This window comes from Lutra lutra, chromosome 14, assembly GCF_902655055.1.
Source record: "Lutra lutra chromosome 14, mLutLut1.2, whole genome shotgun sequence".
NCBI lineage: Eukaryota > Metazoa > Chordata > Mammalia > Carnivora > Mustelidae > Lutra > Lutra lutra.
In genome coordinates, this window is record NC_062291.1 from 59,303,029 (window position 1) to 59,325,192 (window position 22,164).

The window sequence follows — 22,164 nt, forward strand, 5'->3', positions numbered from 1 at the left end:
CCATGCATTTTAATACACTGTACTGTATTACTTACTAACTCGTCAATTATACCTAGAACAAAATGGGCCCTGGAAGCAATCAGCATTCATTATCTGCCTGTTGACATAGTGTGAAGATAAATTTTGATAAATACAAGGTCAAGAAAAAATCTGGAGGAATCCAGGAGAGGACAGACACAAGAGGGCAATCATATCAGAGAATCACCGGATAACCAAAGATAATTACCCTGGCACTATCAAGAGGGGGATGTGGAAAAAAGGACTCAAAGGGCTACTTCTCAACACTGCAGGTTGACCCTAGAGCCACTACTGGTAAAGAATGTGGTTACTTTCACTTATCACTGCAAGATGTCTCATGACTTAAACGTTACCTAGAAGGGGTAAATCTTTGAAAGATAAGCTATCTAGTGTTCACAAGGATAATGAGTTGTCCAGTATGATATCAAAGTGGAAACCCATGCTTAAACTGAAAAAAAAAATAATTAAAATTAGTTTTAAAATTAACTAAAAATTAATTACTCCTAATTAAATATTGGTTAACAGACATATCAAGAAAGTATCCCATTGAATCCTTAACAGGGTACTGGCTGGGTTGGACCCAAGTCTCAAAAACCTATAACACTGTGTGGAGCAATGTGACATCTTTAGCACTGTGCAACCAGAGTCCCAAGGGTACTGGAGATCAGGCTGATATCATGAGAGCCCAAGAGAAGAAGCAGCAAGCTGGCCTCCAAAGAGGAAAAAAAATAGAGAGGAAGGGATTTAAATGATCTTCAAATTGATAAGATCTGAAGGTCTCATAATTCCAAATGTCAATTCTCAGAAATTAAAAAAAAAAAAAAATCTCCAGTTTGGGATTCACAAAGTCTGCTTTGAAGTCCTGTTACTTCCACTTACTAGACCTATGGCTTGTTATTTAACCTCTCTGATCTGTCCAGTGGGGCTAATAATATTTGTTCCACTTCCTGGTTTTGCTTAACCTAGTATTAATATGTGGATGAAAAATTGCAAAATATTCAACTTAATGCTACTTAATGCTATTATCAGATCATCAGTTTAAAATCTACAGTTTTACTTGCTTATGCCTATGGGAGAATGACTGTAGAAAGATACACTAGTGTTTACAAAATAGAGCAGAATCCCTAGAGAAAATTTTGAAACAAATACTTGCATTGTGCACAAAGTCCCAAAAGAGTACAGCAAGCAAGAGACAACTATCAAGGAGGCCTCACTAGGATTCTTGGGACAAGAGGTAGAAACAATGTTGTTTATAAGTGGAAAGGAAAATCCTTGATTCCCCCAGGAATGAAACATGTGACAGCAGTTGAAGAGAAGGAAAAGAGAATCTTTTTTGACTACTGGTTCCCACAAAATCACAGGCAATGAGACCCAAACCTTGGGAAAAAAATATGGGAAAGGAAATAACAAGGCAGTTAGGATCTAGGAAATTCCAATGCCCAAATCACTGACGTTACTTCTGGGAGATCTTGTCAGTAATTTCAATGGCTAGGAAACAGGAATAAGTCTGGTTAAAGACATACACACACACACACACACACACACACAACACACACACACCCCTATGTGTGTTTATATGTATGATCTATAAGTGTGTGTGTATATATATATATGTGTGTGTGTGTGTATAATTTTTAAATTTATTTCCCAATTTAGGAGCATTTGTCCTGTCAAATATATATATATATATATATATATATATATATATATATATAGTTGCTGCTGCTTCTCTCCTCTTACTCACCCTGCCCATTGCCACTAAAGGATTGTCAGTAGAGGAAACTTACAGCCAGTGTCCACTTCTTCAATACCCTCCTGCTTCAAGTTTAGAAGAGACAAATCTTAGAGGTACTCAAGCCTACACTCAGTAAGATAGCTCAGCAATGTTATAGGTTAAATAGGTCTTCAGTGCTGGCCTAAAAACCTTAAATCTTCTTTATGTGCTTACTAACCTTATAAGGAACTTTTTCTAATAGGAAACATCTTCTGAGCTCTCAAATAATGGTAGTTGGATTTTTAAGAATCTGTTAGTTGAGAAAATACATAATAAAGATGCTATGAACTCAAAACTTCTAAATGAATTTCAGTTTTTATTTATCACCATAATATATATTTAATATATATATAGTAAATACATATATATAATTGAGAAGTTATATACACTATGCAAAACATAACATTTATTTAGCCTACAGGTAATAATTAGTATGTAAATGGATTAAAAAACTTCTAATTCTGTAGTCCATGTTAGGAGCCATTTTTAACACTAATCTCACTCAGAAAATGCATTCTGGGTTCTAATCGATCAATCATGCCCAACTAATGATAATGGTTAAACATTAGACTGAGGCAGTAATTTTCAACTTTTTCTTCCTTATCATTTCCCCTAAGAGCCCTTTAGGACATTTGTTTTTTTTTAAATCAGCCTCCCTCCTCTATGAAATTGTAATACCATACATATACTGTATATCTGTTTTATTGCTATACCCCTTTGGAGGGGGACAAACCGTTGTAATATCTAAAGGTTTTCACACACATTCCCCTAAAAACTAATTTTTCTTTGGGGCTATATTGCCCCTATTGCAAATGCATGGACTAAGGAATTGTCTTATTTAATCCTTACATGAAAATGGGTATTATTATTACTATTCCTATTTTTATAGTTAGAGACAGTGAGCCTACAAAATGCTAAATAAACTTACCCAGTTTGTCAGACTCACTAAGCCTACATGAGGACTGTGTGAAAACACTATACATTGTATGTTCTCCAAGCCAGCCAACAAGATACCCACAAATACAAGTTATTCCTAAAGAATGATATTGTCAAAGCCATGCATTCTGCATCAAGAAAAGCGGCTATAGAAATAGCCAGGTTTTCTTTCTCTGACATTCATTAATTGACTAAGCCTGGAAAAAGCTGTCTTGATATTAGAGTAATTTTAGAACACTACTGATCAAATGTACATTATTTAAAAATACTTACAAATGTTTTGAAATTTTCATTCCCTAATAATCCAAGAAATTTAAAAAATTATGGTTCTCAGACAATTTCTTTCTTCAACAACTTAGAGGATATGTGAGGGCAAGTTTCACCATTGGGTAATTTTAGCAAGCATTAATGATAATGATATTTAACTAGGTCAAATTAATTTTTTTACTATTATCTTCACAAACTGTTACCAAAACAGTTTGTGACTATTATTATAGGAGAACAGATGTATAAAATGTTGGTGTTAAAAAGATTCATAGAAGATAATCTCAACCAAATCCCAACAATTGTACCCTTAGTTAGGAAAATTAAGACTTGAATTATAGTTGAGAACTTTCTCCTCTCAACTGGAATAACTAATTTAACTGAAGTGGCCACAAAAAGAAAATAAAATTAAAGATTTAAAAAACAGAAATTATGTTGACTGATTTCTAAGATATTTCCAAATTAGTAAGTCACAAATGTAGTGTAAAGAAAAATGTGAAAGACTTCTTCCAGCCAACATGAAGTATAAAAACCAGACAACACATGAAATCATTTTTAAGACACTGGATGTCAGACAACAAAGAATAATGAACCTTGAGAGATAAAAAACAAGCTGGGCATTATAATTTCTCATCTTTCTGCCTTAAGAGGGTTTACAGGCTACGACACAGGAAGGAAAACTTCTTGATTTGAAGATATGAAGATGAGAATCTGGGGAGACCAAGGCACCGGCACTCGGGTTCAGAGGAACAGAGAATAGAGAGATGCAGAGAGACCTAAGTCTGGATATCCGCGGAAAGTCCTCCTCAAGCATTCAGCAGAGTATGGATCAGCATATATATGTATGAAGAAATTACCCAAGTCCATGGAAAGAACCATACAAAAAATTGTGTGAACAATTTTTCACCAGTGCCTGGTGAACACCAAGACTGAGAATATTGCTAATTTCCACTAGCCAGACTGGAAAGATTCATAATTCACAGCACATTGGATAGAGTATACAGATGAGTCTGAAGTGCTTCAGTTATGCAGACTGTTAGCCCTAGACTGAACAGCGCTCCTACCAAATCATAAAAACAAGACATGAAATAGTCAAACAGTTTCCATGTAATTTGATGCTATCCCTAAACAAAGCTCAAAACAATGTATAAGAAGTAAAAATATATAAATCCTGACAGGATAAGATTCACAGTATATGGCATTCAATTAAAGATTATCTGATATAGAGATTTATGGCAGCAAGATGGTGGAGGAATAGGAGACCTAAATATCATTGTGTCCCAGGAGTTCAGCTAGATAGTTATCAAACCATTCTGAACATCTACAAACTCAATAGGAGATAGAACAGAAGAAGAGCATCAATTCTAGGAAGAGAAAATTGACCACTTTCTGGAAGGTAGGACATGCAAAGAAGTGAATCCAAGGTGATATACAGAAAGAGAGACCGCAGGGGAAGGACTGGCACCCAGCAAGTGGCAGACCAGTGGAGCACAAAATCAGAACTTTTAGAAGTCTGCTCCATTGAGGGATGTTGCTCCAGAGGCTAAGTAGGGGGTAGAGCCCTCATGGGGACAATGTGGTCTCAGGACCCATGGGGTCACAGAGAGACCAGGGGTGCCTAAGTGTGGCAGAGCTCCCAGGTATCAGAGTGGGGAAGCCAGCTATAGAGACAGAGCCAAGGAATGGGCTCTCAGCTCTAGGTTACCTTAAACCATGATCCAAGGCACAGTAGGACCACTGCCCTTCGAGCAGGGACCCCACAAGTGGCAGATCTGGAGAGACCCCCTTCTTCCTCCTCCAGGAAGACCAGTGTGGGATGTGCTGCAAGAATCTGCTGGGTTTTCCAAACAGGGTCGTGTGCCAGAGTTAGAAATGCTTTGTCACAGGCTGGGTGAGCTCAGAGTGTGGCCAGAGACCAGGGAGGCGGGAGGGATTGACTGCATTTTGCTGATTGTGCATTGAGAAGTGGGGCCCTGAGCTCTCAGCTCCTCTGCAGCGAGAGATTGGGAGGCCGCCATTTTCATTCCCATCCTCCAAAGCTGTACAGAAAGCACTCAAGTAACAAAAGCTACTGAGACCAAAACTTAGCAGAAAACTTAGCCTGGCAAGGGCAGTGCAATTCTACCTCGGGCAAAGACATTTGAGAATCACAGCAACAGGCCCCTCCTCCAGAAGATCAACACATCCAGAACACCCAGTCAAGATCAAAACAAAAACTTCAGAGCTACAGGAATATAGCACATAGAATTCATGGCTTTTTTTTTTTTTTTTTTACCATGATTGTTTAGTCTTTCAAAATTAAATTATTTAAATTTTATTTTTTCTTGTTCTATTTTTTTCTCTTTCCTATTTTAACATTTTAAACTGTTTTATCTTATCAATACCTTTTAAAAAGTCTTTTAAAATTTTCATTGTTATAATGATATTCTATCCTTTCATTGTATTTAACCTTATTTTTTGTATACATATAGATTTCTCTTTCTTTATAATTTTAGGATACAGTTTCTTCTAATAGATCAAAATTATAACATAAATCTAGCACAAGGTTTTGTTCTAGTCTCCAGCCTGATCACATTCTTTCCTCTTTTTAAAAATTTTTTTTCTAACAACTTCTTACCAATTCCTTTTAAAAAATCTTTTTAAACTTTCATCTTTACACTCATATTCCATCCCTTCATTGTGTTTACCCTTATTTTTGTATATATATAAGTTTTTCTTTCTTTAAAATTTTAAAATTTAAAATTTGGGGAGGCAGTTTCTTCTAACAGGCCAAAATACACCCAAAATCAAGCGTGTGGCTCTGTTCTATTCACCAGTCTAATATATATATAATATTATGAAATTATATACTATATATAAACACATACTATATATATTTATACATATAAATATATATATATTTATTTATATGTTATGTATATGTATATGTATATTTATGTACTTCTTTCCTCCTTTCTTCTCCCTCTGGTTTTAGAGTCTCTTCTGATTTGGTTAGTGTATAATTTTCTGGGGTCGTTGCTACCTTTTTAGTATTTAGTTCTCTCATTCATCTATTCTTATCTGGATAAAATGACAAGGCAGAAAAACTCACTTCAAAAAAAAGAACAAAAGGCAGTACTGACAGCTAGGAACCTAATCAATATGGACTAGAGTTCAGAATAATGATTATCAAGGTGCTAGCTGGGTTTGAAAAAGCATTGAAGATACCAGAGATTCCTTTTCTGGAGCAATAAAATACCTTCCTGGAGAAATAAAAGAACTAAAATCTAACCCAGCTGAAATCAAAAAAGCTATTAATGAGGTACAATAAAAAATGGAGGCTCTTACGGCTAGGATAAGTGAGGCAGAACAGAGAAATAGTGATACAGAAGACCAGATGATGGAGAATAAAGAAGCTGAGCAAAAGAGAGACGAACAACTACTGAACCACAAGGGGAGAATTTGAGAGATAAGTGATACCATAAGATGAAACAATATTAGAATAATTGGGATCCCAGAAGAAGAAAAAAGAGAGAGGTGGGGCAGAAGGTATACTGGAGCAAATTATAGCAGAGAATTTCCCTAATTTGGGGGAGGGCACAAGCATCAAAATCCAGGAGGCACAGAGAAACCCCTCTCAAAATCAGTAAAAATAGGTCCATACCCCATCATCTAATAGTAAAACTTACCAGTCTCAGAAACTAAGAGTAAATCCTGAAAGCAGCTTAGGACAAGAGGTCTGTAACATACAATAGTAGAAATATTAGACTGCCAGCAGACTTATCCACAGAGACCTGGCATGCCAGAAAGAACAGGCATGATATATTCAGAGCACTAAACGGGAAAAATATGCAGCCAAGAATACTATATCCAACTAGGCTATCATTGAAAATAGAAGGAAAGGTAAAAAGCTTCCAGGACAAACAAAAACAGAAAGAATTTGCAAACACCAGCCCTACAGGAAATGTTGAAAGGGGTCCTCTAAATAAAGAGAGAGCCTAAAAGTAACAGACCAGAAAGGAACAGAGACAATATACAGTAACAGTCACCTTACAAGCAATACAATGACACCAAATTCATACCTTTCAATAGTTAGCCTGAATGTAAATGGGCTAAATGCCCCAATCAAAAGACACAGGGTTTCAGAATGGAGAAAAAAACAAGACCAACAGTATGCTGTCTAGAAGAAACTCATTTTAGACCCAAAGACACCTCCAGATTTAAAGTGAGGGGGTTACCATGCCAATGGACATAAAAAGAGAGTTGGGGTGGTAATCCTTATATCAGATAAAGTAGATTTTAAGACAAAGACTATAATAAGAGATGAGGAAGGACACTATATCATCCTCAAAGGGTCTGTCCAACAAGAAGATCTAATAATTTTAAATATCTAGGCCCCTAACATAGGAGCAGACAATTATATAAACCAATTGATAACAAAATCAAAGAAACATATTGACAATAATAAAATAATCATAGAGGATGTTAACATCCACCTCACTGAAATGGACAGATCATGTGAGCAAAAGATCAACAAGGAAATAAAGACCTTAAATGACACACTGAACCAGATGGACTTCACAGATATATTCAGAACATTCCATCCCAAATCAACAGAATACACATTCTTCTCTAGTGCACATGGAACATTCTCCAGAACAGATTACATCCTGGCTCACAAATCACATCTCAACCAGTACCAAAAGATTGGGATCATTCCTTACATATTTTCAGACCACAATGCTCTAAAGCTAGACCTCAATCAAAAAAGGAAAGTTGGAAAGAACCCAAATACATGGAGGCTAAAGAGCATCCTACTAAAGAATGAATGGGTCAACCAGGAAATTAAAGAAGAATTTAAATAATTCATGGAAACAAATGATAATGAAAACACAACTCTTCAAAATCTGTGGGACACAGCAAAGGTGGGCTTGAGAGGAAAATATATAGTGATACAAGTCTTTCTCAAGAAACAAGAAAGGTCTCAAGTATACAACCTAACCCTACACCTAAAGGAGCTGGAGAAAGAACAAGAAAGAAAGCCTAAACCCAGCAGGAGAAGAGAAATAACAAAGATCAGAGCAGAAATCAATGCAGTATTTGTTGTTTCCTGTCTTGTTAATCTTTGCCATTCTAACTGGTGTAAGGTGGTAGCTCAATGTGGTTTTGATTTGGATATCCCTGATGACTAATGATGATGTACATTTTTTCATGTGTCTGCTAGTCATTGGTCTATCTTCATTGGAGAAGTGTCTGATCGTTTCTTCTGCCCATTTTCTACATGATTATCCATTTTTTGGGTGTTGAGTTTGAGGAGTTCTTTATAGATCTTGGATATAAGCCCTTTGTAATGTCATTTATGAATATCTTCTCCCATTCTGTGGTACTGCATGGGGACTGGGTGTGATAAATAAACAATGAATCTTAGAACACTGAAAAGAAAAAAAAAAAAGAAAGAAAGATAGAAAGAAAGAAAAAGAAAAAAACAAGAGAAATCAATGAAATAGAAACCAAAAAAACAGTAGAGCAAATCAACGAAAGTAGGAGCTGGTTCTTTGAAAGAATTAATAAGATTGATAAATCCCTGGCCAGACTTATCAAAAAGAAAAGTGAAAGGACCCAAATAAATAAAATCATGGATGAAAGAGGAGAGATCGCAACCATCACCAAAGAAATACAAACAATTATAAGAACATATTATGAACAATTATACACCAACAAATTTGACAATCTGGAAGAAATGGATGCATTCCTAGAGACATATAAAACTACCAAAACCAAACCAGGAAGAAACAGAAAACCTGAACAGACCCATAACCAGTAAGGAGATTGAAGAAGTCATCAAAAATTTCCCAATAAACAACAGCCCAGGGACAGATGGCTTTCCTGGGGAATTCTACCAAACATTTAAAGAAGAATTAATACCTATTCTCCTGAAACTGTCCCAAGAATTAGAAATGGAAGGAAAGCTTCCAAACTCATTTTATGAGGCCAGCATTACCTTGATCCCAAAACTAGAGAAAAACCCCATCAAAAAGAATTGCAGACCAATATCCCTGATGAACATGGATGCAAAAATTCTCACCAAAATACTATCTAATAGGATCTAACAGTACATTAAGGATTATTCACCATGACCAAATGGGATTCATTCCTGGGCTGCAAGATTGATTCAGCATCCACAAATCAATCAATGTGATACACTACATTAATAAAAGAAAGGACAAAAACCATATGATACTCTCAATAGATGCTGAAAAAGCATTTGACAAAGTAAAACAACCTTTCTTGATTAAACTTTTCACGGTGTAGGGATAGGGGTACATACCTCAATATCATCAAAGCCATCTTGAAAAACCCACAGAGAATATCATTCTCAATGGGGAAAAACTGAGAGCTTTTCCCCTAAGGTTAGGAACACGGCAGGGATGTCCATTATCACCACTGCTATTCAACATAGTATTAGAAGTCCTAGCCTCAGCGATCAGACAGCAAGAAAAATAAAATGCATCCGAATTGGCAAAGAAGTCATCAAACTCTCATTCTTTGCAGATGATAAGATACTTCATGTGGGAAACCAAAAAAACTCCACCCCAAAACTGCTAGAACTCTTACAGGAATTCAGTAAATTGGCAAAATATAAAATCAGTGCTCAGAAATCAACTGTATTTCTATATGTCAAAAACAAGACAGAAGAAGGAGAAATTAAGGAGTCAATTCCACTTACTATTGCACCCCAAACCATAAGACACCTAGGAAGAAATCTAACCAAAGGGCCAAAGAATCTGTACTCAGAAAACTATAAAATACTCATGAAAGAAATTGAGGAAGACACAAAGAAATGGAAAAATGTTCCATGATGATGGATTGGAAGAACAAATACTTAGAAAATGTCTATGCTAGGTTGAGCAACCTACATATTTACTGCAATTCCTATCAAAATACCTTCAACTTTTCTCAAAGAAATGGAAAAAAATTATCCTAAAATTGTATGGAAGCAAAAAAGACCCCAAATAGCCAGAGGAATGTTGAAAAAGAAAAGTAAAGCTGGTGGCAGCACAATTCTGGATTTCAAGGTATATTACAGAGCTGTATCTTCAAGACAGTACGGTAAGTGGCACAAAAACAGACACACAGATCAACGGAACAGAACAGAGAGCCCAGAAATGGTCCCTCAACTCTATGGTCAACTAATCTGTGACAAAGGAAACAATGTCGGATGGAAAAAAGACCGTCTCTTTAGCAAATGGTGTTGGGAAAATTGGACAGCCACATGCAGAAGAATGAAACTGGACCACTTCCTTACATCACACACAAAAATAGAATCAAAACGGATGAAGGATCTAAATGTGAGATAGGAATCCATCAAAATCCTTGAGGAGAACACAGGCAATAACCTTTTGACCTCAGCCACAGCAACTTCTTCCTAGATACATCACCAAAGGCAAGGAAAGCAAGGGCAAAATGAACTACAGGGACTTCATCAAGATAAAAGGCTTTTGCACAGCAAAGGAAATAGTCAGCAAAACCAAGAGACAACTGAGAGAGTGGGAGAAAATATTTGCAAATGATGTATTCAGGTAAGGGGCTAGTCTCCAAAATCTATGAGGAACTTATCAAACTCAACACCCAAAGAACAAATAATCCAATCAAAAAATGGGCAGAGGATATGAACAGATATATCTGCAAAGAATACATGCAAATGGCCAACAGACTCATGAAAAAGTGCTCAACATCATTCAGCATCAGGGAAACAGAAATCAAAACCACAGTGAGATACTATCTCACAGCAGTCAGAATGGCTAAAATTAACAAGTCAGGAAACAACAGATGTTGGCAAGGATGTAGAGAAAGGGGAACCTCCTACCCTGTTGGTGGGAATGCAAGCTGGCACAGCCACTCTGGAAAAAAGCATGGAGGTTCCCCAAAAAGTTGAAAATAGAGCTACCCTATGACCCAGCAATTGCAGTACTGGGTATTTACCCTAAAGATACAAATGTAGTGATCCGAAGGGGCACATGCACCCGAATATTTATATCAGCAATGTCGATAAGAGCCAAACTATGGAAAGAAACTAGATGTCCATCAACAGATGAATGGATATAGAAGAAGTGATATAAAATAGATAGACAATGGAATACTATGAAGCCATCAAAAAACCTGAAACCTTACCATTTGCAATGGCATGGATGGAACTAGAGGGTATTATGCTGAGCGAAATAAGTCAATCAGAGAAAAACAATTATAATCTGATCTTTCTGATATGAGGAATTTGAAAGGCAGGATGGAGGGTCATGGGGGATAGGAAAGGAAAAAATGAAACAAGATGGTACTGGAGAGGGAGACAAATCACAAGAGACTCTTAATCTCTGGAAACAAACTGAGGGTTGCTGGGAGGTGGGTTGGGAGGGGTAGGGTGGATGGTGATGGACACTGGGGAGGGTATGTGCTATGGTGAGTGCTGTGAATTGTGTAACACTAATGATTCAAAGACCTGTACTCCTGAAGCAAATAATACATTATATGTTAACAATAAAAAAAGATTACCTTATATGCAAAGAAGCAAGAAATCATGACCAATACAAGGAAAATAATCAGTTAATCAAAACCAAACAAAATCTGACAAGTATATTAGAATTGGCAAAAAAGAAATTTAAAACAATTACTGTAATTCTATATATTTAAAAAGCTAATAGGGACATGGAAGATACAAAATACAGATGAACAAATCAAGTTCTAGAGATAAAACCTACAAGTGTGAGGTTAACAAGTATACTGGTTGGGATTAACAGTTGATTAGGCAATTCAGGAAAAAATATTAATGAACTGGTAGGAGTAATACTGAAAACTATCCAAAATAAAACACATGGAGAAAAGGAGGATCCAAAAAATGAAAGGTAATCAGTGAGATGCAGCATAATTTAAAGAAACCTGATATACAGATACTTCAAATCTCCAAACAAAGAGAGGGTATAAAATTATTTAAGGAAATTATGGATGGGAACTTTCTAAATTTGATGAAAACTGTAGTAGCACAGATCCAAGATTCTCAAAGAACCCCAAGCATAAGAAACATAAAGAAAATTACATCAAAGCACATCATGATCAAATTGCTCAAAACTAATGGTAACACAAATACAATGTGATTTCACTCATAGATGGAATTTAAGAAACAAAGCAAAAGAGCAAAGGTTAAAAAGGGGGGGAGGTCAAACCAAGAAGCAGACTCTTAACTACAGCAAATAAACTGATGTTACCAGAGAGGAAGTTGGTAGGAAGTAGGTTAAATAGATGATGGGGATTAAGGAGTGCACTTGTGAGGAGTGCCTGGTTATGTATGGGAGTGTTAAATCACTGTATTGTACATCTGAAACAAATAGAATACTGTATGTTAACTAACTGGATTTATTGCTTATTTTTAAATTTTCTTAAAAGATTTTATTTTTAAGTAATCTCTAAACCCAGCATGGGGTCTGAACTCACAATCTGAGATCAAGAGTCACATGTTCTACTGACTGAGCCAACAAGGCACCCCAACTACCTGGAATTTAAATAAGAACTTTAAAAAAAATTTTTTTTTCAAGATTTTATTTATTTATTTGACAGAGAGATCACAAGCAGGCAGAGAGGCAGGCAGAGAGAGACGGAGAAGCAGGCTCCCTGATGAGCAGAGAGCCGGGACTTGATCCCAGGACCCTGGGATCATGACCTGAGCGGAAGGCAGAGGCTTTAACCCACTGAGCCACCAGGTGCCCTTAAAAAAATTTTTTTAAGAGAAAATGTTAAAAGCAGCCAGAAGAAAAAAAAATACATGTTACATACAGAGGAGCAAAGATAAGTAAGATTTCAGATTTCTCATTGGAAACAATGCAAGTGAGAAGGGAGTAGTATCTTCAAAGTATTTTAAAAATAATTATTAAAAACCAACAACCTTGTGAATACAGAATTTTATGACTGGCAAAACAGCTTTAAAAAATGAAAGTGGGGGCGCCTGGGTGGCTCAGTGGGTTAAAGCCTCTGCCTTCGGTTCAGGTCATGATCCCAACGTCCTGGGATCAAGCCCCGCATCGGGCTCTCTGCTCAGCAGAGAGCCTGCTCCCTCCTCTCTCTCTGTTTGCCTCTCTGGCTATTTGAGATCTCTCTCTCTCTCTCTTTCTCTGTCAAATAAATAAATAAAATCTTTAAAAAAAATGAAAGTGAAATAAAGACATTTTCAGATATGTAAAAGGTCAAATAACTCATTATCAGCAGACCTAAAATATAAGAAATATTAAATATGTTGTATCATCTCTCTTTTTTGTCTGATTAGTGGCTTGAGGTTTATCAGTTTTATTGATCTTCTCAAAATTTGTTTTGATTTTTTTTTATTGATTCTGCTTTGATTTTATTATTATCTTCCTTCTAGTTACTTTTTCTTTAATTTTCTCTGCTTTTTCTAGTTTCTTAAGGTAGAAGGTGAGATCTAATATAGGCATTTAATTCTATACATTTTCTCCTAACACTGCTTTTGTGTCATCCCATAATTTCTGATGTTCTGTTTGTATTTTCATTCAGCTGAAAATACTTTGTAATTTCTCTTTTTCTGCATACAGACTTTATTTTTTTAAAGATTTTATTTATTTACTTGCAGAAAGACTTACGCTGAATTTAAAATTAATGGAAACGTGAAGGTCCTAAATTAGCCAAACATCTCTGAAAGAGAAGAACAAAGTTGGAAGGCTATCATCTGATTTCAAGAATTATTTTGAAGTAATAGTAATCAGGACGGTGCGGTATTGGCATAAAGACAAACATCTAAATGGAACAGAATGGAATCAAGAAATAAACCTATATGTCTATGAAAAACTGATTTTTGACAAAAGAGTACTGGCCAAGTAGTGGAAAAGGTAGTGAATGGTCTGTTCAACAAATGGGATTACCAAGGGACACAATAAAGTTTTGGGGGGCGATAGATATATTCACTATCTTGATTGTGGTGATAGTTTTAGGGGTGTATGTATATGTCAAAAGTTATCAAATCAAACACTTTAAACATATACAGTTTATGTCAATTATATCTCAATAAATCTATTTTTAAAAAAGAAAAATGTGAATAAGAATTTAATCTGGGTAAGGAGAATACATAAGTAATTTAGAAACAGATAAGCCATTTGCTAATAGGAGTGGTAATATAGTTTAGTATTTATAAAGGCTTGCTCAGTTTGCAAATATTAACAGACATTTGTTAAGTAGCAATTATTTGTTTTATAAGTGTTTTTCTAATAAAAGCAATCACAGGAAATTTGAGAAATGAAAAAGAAAACAGTTTAATAATGTTTAAGTGGGAAATTAACTTAAATCTTTAGAACAAAGAGTGTGGCATCCAATAGATTTCTGTTCTATAAATTTATTGATATTGAAGACCACTGGTCCTTCAGAATAACTTTTGTCTAAAAAATTCAATTTCACTTAATGAACTGTCATTAACAAGAAAGTTTTTGTTTGCTTGTTTTTATTTTTATTTTTATTTTTTTTTTAAAGATTTTATTTATTTATTTGACAGAGAGAGATCACAAGTAGACAGAGAGGCAGGCAGAGAGAGAGAGGGAAGCAGGCTTCCCGCTGAGCAGAGAGCCTGATGCGGGACTCGATCCCCGGACCCTGAGATCATGACCTGAGCCGAAGGCAGCGGCTTAACCCACTGAGCCACCCAGGCGCCCCTGTTTTTATTTTTTTAATTGGCCTCTATTCTAGAAAAGGGACCCCCAAAAGAGTCATTTCTAGGATGTTTTTCAGAAGGCTAAAGGATCTGGCAGACTTCACCCTGTTTTAATTGGAATTCTATAAATTGAATTTTATATACTAAAGTTTAACCAACTAGAATTTTAATTTGAAAAACACAAGAGGCATAAATATGGAACACATTGTTCATTATATTAGTTATTTATGCCACATTGTAATTTTTGTTAAAAAGCACAAGGTCAAAGTTTTATAAAAATAATTACATAAAGGATAAATTTGCCTTTCTAGGCCGCTAAATTGACACTGCAGACCATTCTTAGTTAACAGCCACAGGGTCACTGTAAAGGTCCATGGTTTCTAATAGGTTTTTTTATAAGTTCCTAAAAGGAAACCAGTACTATAAGTTGAATGCTAACAGAGCCAAGGGTACCAGTGGATGTTTATTAAGAATTACCTATGTGGTTAATAACAGTTGACATGTTTGAGGATTTGCTGTAAACTAGGCTCCATGATCAATAATCTGTTCCTATTATTTACATATATATAGATTAAATTAATGCATAGACAATACTCAATGGCCATACAGATTTAAAGATTCCTTGCAATAGCATGACTAAGGTCTCTCTCAGGTGAATCTATAAACATTCTTATAAAATTATTTGTTTTGCTTACATTAATATTGATAATTGTGCAAAATGCTTTCCATTTACCATCCAACGTGAAGGAAAGATCACTAGTCTAAAAGTAAGGCGTTTTTTTATAAGAGCATCTATAAAAGGGTGAATTAAAATGGAATTGGGGTGAGGTATAACCAGAAACCATTTAAAACCATTACATTTGGACTCAAAGCTTGGTCAATGTTTCCCTGCCTGTCCTTCTCTAGGCTAGGACTAGTTCTAGCTCTAATATCCAGCTTTTCCTAATAGTTGTATTCATTTCCTATTGTTGTGAAAACAAATTATCACAAATGTAGTGGCTTAACACAATACAAAAGTATTCTTCTATAGTTCTGGAGGTCAGTTTTACTGGGCTATAGTCAAGGTGTCAGCAGAACTGGTTCCTTCTGGAGGCTCTGAGGAAAATCTGTTCTCTTGCCTCTTCTAGCTTGTGGAGTCTGCTTGCCTTCCTTTGTTCATGACCCCTTCCCTTGCAGTCCAACCTCTTGCTTCCATGGTCACATCTCCTACTTCCTCTTCTGTGTTAAATCTCCCTCTGTCTCTCTCTTTTAAAGGACACCTGTGATTACATTTAGGACCTACCTGAATAATCGAGGATACTCTCCCCATTTCAAGATATATTTTTTTTTATCATGAAAAGACTGTATTTAGATTTAGCCAGCTAGACTCAGTTTAGATGATCCCAATTTTGTTGGCAACATCCAAAGCATCATAGTCAGGGGCCAGCCGAATGTATGCCTTCTTCTCTCCATCAGGCCTGATTAAGTTGTTGACCTTGGCTACATCAATGTCATAGAGCTTCTTCACAGCCTGTTTGAAATGGTGCTTGTTGGCCTTGACATCCACAATGAACACAAGTGTGTTGTTGTCTTCTATTTTCTTCATGGCTGACTCAGTAGTCAGGAGGAACTTGATGATGGCATAGTGATCAAGCTTGTTTCTCCTGGGGGCGCTCTTTCGAGGGTATTTGGGCTGCCTTCGGAGACACAGAGTCTTGGGGCGTCGGAATGTAGGTGATGTGCGGATCTTCTTTTTTTTGTGACTGTGGACGCCTTTCAGCACCGCTTTCTTGGCCTTCAAAGCCTTTGCTTTGGCTTCGGCTTTGAGAGGGGCAGGGACTTCCTTCTTAGCTTTTAGCGCCATCTTCATAAAAGGCCATTTCAAGATATTTTAACCACATCTGCAAACTCCCTTTTACCATATAAATTATCAGGTTCTGGGGACTAGGATGTGGATATCTTTGGTGGTCATTAACCAACTAACACATCAGTGGATATAGGACCACATGGTTATTACATACATTTCCTTTGTATTTCAGAATGCTTTGCCTTACCTTTTTCTCAGTTGCCTCGTTCCCAAAATGTATTCCTCAACATACTGGTTCTGCAGAATGTTAAAGGTATTGTGTTAAAGGTATTGTGTTAGTCAATAGATATTGAAAGAAGCATAGCAAAGAAAATGTTAGTTTCTTGCTACAGGACTTCCCAGAGCCTTTAATAAGCACGGAAAACTTCCAAAAGGAGAATATAATTTGCAGCCAGTTTCAAGTTTAGTTAGCCAAAGAACCCCTTTTTGTGGAGAATCTCATAAGGTTACTGTTCCACTGCACACATTTTTGGAGACTGTGACTTAAGTGATATGTAGAATTTATGTAATTTTGCTATATTTTGTTTATATATGTCAAAAAAATATATATGTTTATATATGTCCTCTATGCCAAAAAAATGTCAGACCTAATTAGATTCTTACAAGTGGGTCTACATATTATAAGGTCCTAAGACCTCACAACAAGAAGATAAAATTAACTAGGTAGCTCCTACAAAGTCAAAGAATTTTATACTGATAGGGTAGATAATGATAGTGAGCTTTCTCCTCCCATTTCTTCTAATAATGCTGTTACCACTTACCGGTTGTGGTTTGATATGATGGTAGAATAGGGCTGATCTTGGGAGGTATTATTAAATGAGTATTTTTTAATTAAAAGGGTATTTTAATTTTATATAATTTTTAAATTTATATAAACCTTTGTGAAGGTTTTACATTTTATATTAAAGGAATTATACAATTCCTTTAATAATCTAGGCTTGAGATGTCACCTTCAGTACTCCTAAGATCTCAATTCAAATAGTGTTTCTAAGATCCTGTAAACCATACTGGTCTCTGTCTTCAATATGTTACCTTAAAATCTCCAGGAGTCCATACTTACTAATGAGGATGATTTAATAATAAGTAAACTTTGTATGCTAGTCTTGATCCTACTACTAATCAATACATACTTACGGGCAAGTCATCTCTTTGGGCCCAAATTTATACATCTATAAGATGGAAGGGTAAGTTAGTAAAGTCACTTAGAGCTATAATTTCCTGTGATTTCATTATCCCAGACAGGGAGCCTACCATCCACCTAACTGCCTTTGGTAAACCTGGAGCCATGGGTCACTAGAAGTCGACCATTTTTCTAGAAAACTGAAAAATCTCTCAGAGGGTATAGTCTTCTATTAAGTGTTATTTCCAAACCTTTCACTCCTGTAAAATAAGCTCAGTCCTAACTTAGGACTTAAAGGCCAGATTCAGAGATGGGAAAGTTTACTGAACTAATTTGCATATTTAAATTTGTCACTAAAATGAAAGTAAAAGATACTAATTTTTTACATCAGCAGAAACAGGATGGTAAAACAAAAATCAGGGAAGCTCATTTCTTTGCATAGACTATAGCTGGAAAATACAGTGAAAAGAACATTAGATTTGAAAGCAGAAAACCTGAATTTGAGGCAAAAATCTGTTCTAACTAGCTGCATTCCTGGAAACCCAGACGAACCTCTGTTTTCTCAACTGCCTACTGGAAAAAATAATGTCTGTACTATTTACTTCACAAGAGTTCTGAGAAACTTGAATGAGGCGATGTAGGAGAAGTAAGCTTTGCAAAGTGAAAAACTCTTTGCAAATTTAAGAACTCACAGCTGATAATACCTAAATTACTTTATTTCTGTGAAAGTCTACAGTGTCCTTAGAAACAAGATTAAAGAAGTATCTGAGTAAAATCAACAACTAGTAAGAGAAAACAGGTACCGAATGAATGCACTTGACAAAGGAAATGGATTAAATCTAGGAAGAGGTGATGAATATTAAGGGTTGATGAGCAACGATTACAATATGTTAGGCTGGTACAATAACACAAGAGTGGATATAAAGTAGACATTGACTGTGAGAAGAATATTATATGTGAGAGGATTGAGTCACTGTTTTAACACCTAATCCTTCTGTATAGTATTCTAAAAAAGAGAAATATGGAAGCACGGGAAAGAAAAATATTTAAAAATGTAAAAGAGCTATCAACAAATTATAGGTAAGATGAAAAATACTTTTCAGGTAAACTCAGACATACTATGAAAAATAGCACAGAACTGATAGGAAGTCCTTTATGTTATATTGTTCTTAGTATATGATATTAAAAGGAAAATGTAATCACAAGTGAACTTATTTATTTATTAAGAGAAATTAGGATTGAGTAAGTTCGAAATTCTGTTACATCCTCTAAGATCAATAAAAATGTTTGCCTTTCTGGGGTTAGAGAAGGAAGATGACAAAATAAGGTTATACATACAAAAATATATAAGAGCTACATAATAAGCTAATATCTATGTGTCGGGAACTCTGCTGGGTGCTTTACAAACATTACTTCAGCTAAATTCCATCTGAGTTTAAGTTCTGTGAGGGAAGGGACTTTATCTATTTTGCCCATGTCTATTTCCCCAGTATATAAAAGGTATTCAGAAAATCTTTTTTTTTTTTTGCTTACATTTTTTAAAAAAGATTTTATTGATTTGAGAGAGTGAGAGAGAGAGAAAAAGAGAACAAGCATGGGGTGTGGCGGGGGTGGGTGGGGAATGGCCGAGGAAGAAGAAGAAGCAGATACAGGGCTCAATCCCAGACCCTGGGATCATGAACTGAGCCGAAGGCAGATACTTAACTAACTGAACCACCCAAGTGCCCCACTCACATTTAATTTTCATTTTTTAAATGCTGCACAAGGCAATACTTCATTTATTTTTTTATTTCATTATTTCTGTTTGCTGCTGTTATTTTATTTACTGGAAGAAGGATAAGCTTTTGTGGCTTTTTCTTTTTTTTTTTCTATAGGTTGCCTTGAGATTTCTTAATATGGAATATTTAACGAAGCTGAAGAGAAAGGGGGGGTTCGCAAAATTGCTTGGGGGGAAAAGGCAAGGTTGTATTGTTAATCATGTCCTATGGTGGGTGACCAACTGCATGTACAATTACATCCTCTAAATGTTCTAAGAAGAGAACACCCAAATTTAATTAAAACCTTAAGCACACCTGGTGGTGGGTATTAAGGAGGACATGCTGGGTGTGGTGCATAAACAATGAATTTTGGAACACACATACAAAAAATTAAATTAAATTTTAAAAAGACCTTAAGCACAATTAATGTAGAAAATATTTTTTGAATGAATCAGAGTTATGTGTGGAAGATATCAAACCAATAATTTCTTCTTTTTGGATATCAGCTTCCTCATCTAGGAAATGACAGGATGAATTGACTGCAATATAGGCCCCAATAATTATATAATGTTCTAAATGGTATTTTCCTTTAGGAAAAGATATTGCAAGTCCTTTCCAACCATGTGATAACTGAACAAGATCTGTACTTTCCCACTGTCATCTTTTGTTCATGGAGTTCCCTCCAAACCAATCCCCCACCTGTCCTAATCTTAAGGCATACTTATGAAAGACCATCCCAAATATCACCTCCTTCAAATATCACATTCTAAAATGATTCCATCTCAAATATTATGTCCCTTGTGCGATTTTTGCACATCTACTAATCATATGGCATCTTCCTCAAATCCTGCATAACATCTTATGCAAGATGGGAAGTATGACATGAGTGAAAGATGAAGCTCTGAAATTCAATTTTCTAGATACAAATCTGGGCTCTACACTAACTGTATAACCTGGACAAATCACCTAAACTTCTCTTTGTTACTTTCTCCTCTGTAAAATGGGAATATCTGCCTCAAGGAATTTTGTAACAATTGAAAAAGATAATCTAACATAAGAGCTTCTCCAAATCCTGGTATATATTGTGCATTCTGTAGATTATTGTTTCTTTTATAGCACTCAAAGAGAAAAGAGATTTAAAAAAATAGTATACTTTTTCCCTTCTAATAGACTACATATGCCTTATGGGTATAAGTGGAGTTCATTCATTTTTTAATCACCTTCAGTCATAGTATAGTCCAATGTATACAATAAGGGCTCCGTTTTCTTTAGTTATTGAGTTAAATAATTCCATTTTTTTAATATCTGAAAAAAAAGTGTCCTAACTCCAAGAGGTAAATTAATATGTAAAGGACAACTGAAGAACTGCTTGGAACCTAAACTACAGCAATCATCTTAGACAAAGCAATAACTCCTCCCCACAACCTATTTCTCTTTATCATCCTTGCATAGCTGCAAATATTCTAGCAAACATCCCCTACAAATATCCAAAAAGAGAGGACGGTGAGACAGCTACAGCAATTGATAGTTCTAGTGCCCCCTTATCTCTCAATGCAATGTTCTCCTTGAAATGGAATTTGTTTCCTTTGAAGGTACAGAAAATTCTCCACCATTACAAATATTTCTTCTGCCCCGTTTTCCCTCTTTTCTCAGTCCAAATTCTAATTATAGGTATACTAGATTGTTTAATATACATCACAGCTCTCAGATGTTCTTCTCTATATTTTTTTACTTTTGGGTTTTTCTTTTTTTAATTTTAATCCTAATATAGTTAACATACAGTGTTATATTCGTTTCAGGAGTAGAATACGGTAATTCAATTCTACGTTTCTCATTGCTCATGGTGGTAACAAAACTCTAAATCCCCTTTACCTATTAAACCCACCCTTCCACCCACCTTCCCTCTGGTAACCATCAGTTTGTTCTATATAGTTGAAAGTCTAGTTTTTGGTTTGTTTTTTACTTTGTTTGTTTTTTTTGTTTGTTTGTTTCTTAAATTCCATATATGAGTGACATCATATGGTATTTGTATTTCTCTGGCCGATTTATTTCACTTAGTATTATACTTTTTAGATCTATCCATTTTGCTGTAAATGTCAAGATTATATTTTTTTAATGGCTCAGCAATATTCCATTGTATATCTATACTACTTCTTCTTTACCCATTCATCAATCAATGGACACTTGGGCTGCTTCCATATCTTAGTTACTGTAAATAATGTTGCAATAACATAAAGGTGCATGTATCTTTTCAAATTAGTGTTTTTGTACTTTTTTGGGTAAATACTCGGTAGTGAAATTTCTGGATCATATGGTAGTTCTATTTTTAATTTTTTGAGGAACCTCCATACTGTTTTGTACAATGACTGCACCAGCTTGCATTCCCACTAACGTTGCATGAGGGATCCTTTTTCTCCATATCCTCTCCAACACTTGCTGTTTATTGTGTTCCTAATTTAAGCCATTCTGACAGGTGTGAGGTGATATCTCATTGTGGTTTTGACTTGCATTTCCCAGATGATTAGTGATGTTCAGCATCTTTTCAGGTGTCTCTTGATCATCTGTATGTCTTCTTTGGGAAAATGTCTGTTCATGTCTTCTGCCCATTTTTTAATTGATTTGGTTTTTTGGTGTTGAGTTGTGCAAGTTCTTTTGTACATTCTGGATTCTATCCTTTTATCAGATATGCGATAGGCAAATATCTTATTTCATCCAATAGGTTGTCTTTTATTTTTGTTGATGGTTTCCTTTGCTGTGTAGAAGCTTTTATTT

At 35.6% G+C, this 22,164-nt stretch overlaps 2 protein-coding genes across 4 annotated transcripts in view; both read right to left on the bottom strand.

Annotated features, from left to right (window-relative positions):
* Nucleotides 1-22,164, bottom strand: part of HPSE2 (heparanase 2 (inactive)) — a 675,922-nt gene that overhangs the window by 357,852 nt on the left and 295,906 nt on the right. The gene's annotated exons all lie outside the window — the stretch shown is intronic.
* On the bottom strand, nt 16,017-16,518 carry LOC125084994 (60S ribosomal protein L23a-like). The gene has a single exon (XM_047703043.1). The coding sequence runs from the start codon at nt 16,516-16,518 to the stop codon at nt 16,042-16,044; it is 477 nt and encodes a 158-aa protein (XP_047558999.1). The 3' UTR covers nt 16,017-16,041.

Coding starts and splice junctions, on each gene's coding strand:
- LOC125084994 (XM_047703043.1), bottom strand. CDS start 16,518: ATGAAGATGGCGCTAAAAGCTAAGAAGGAAGTCCCTGCCCCTCTCAAA.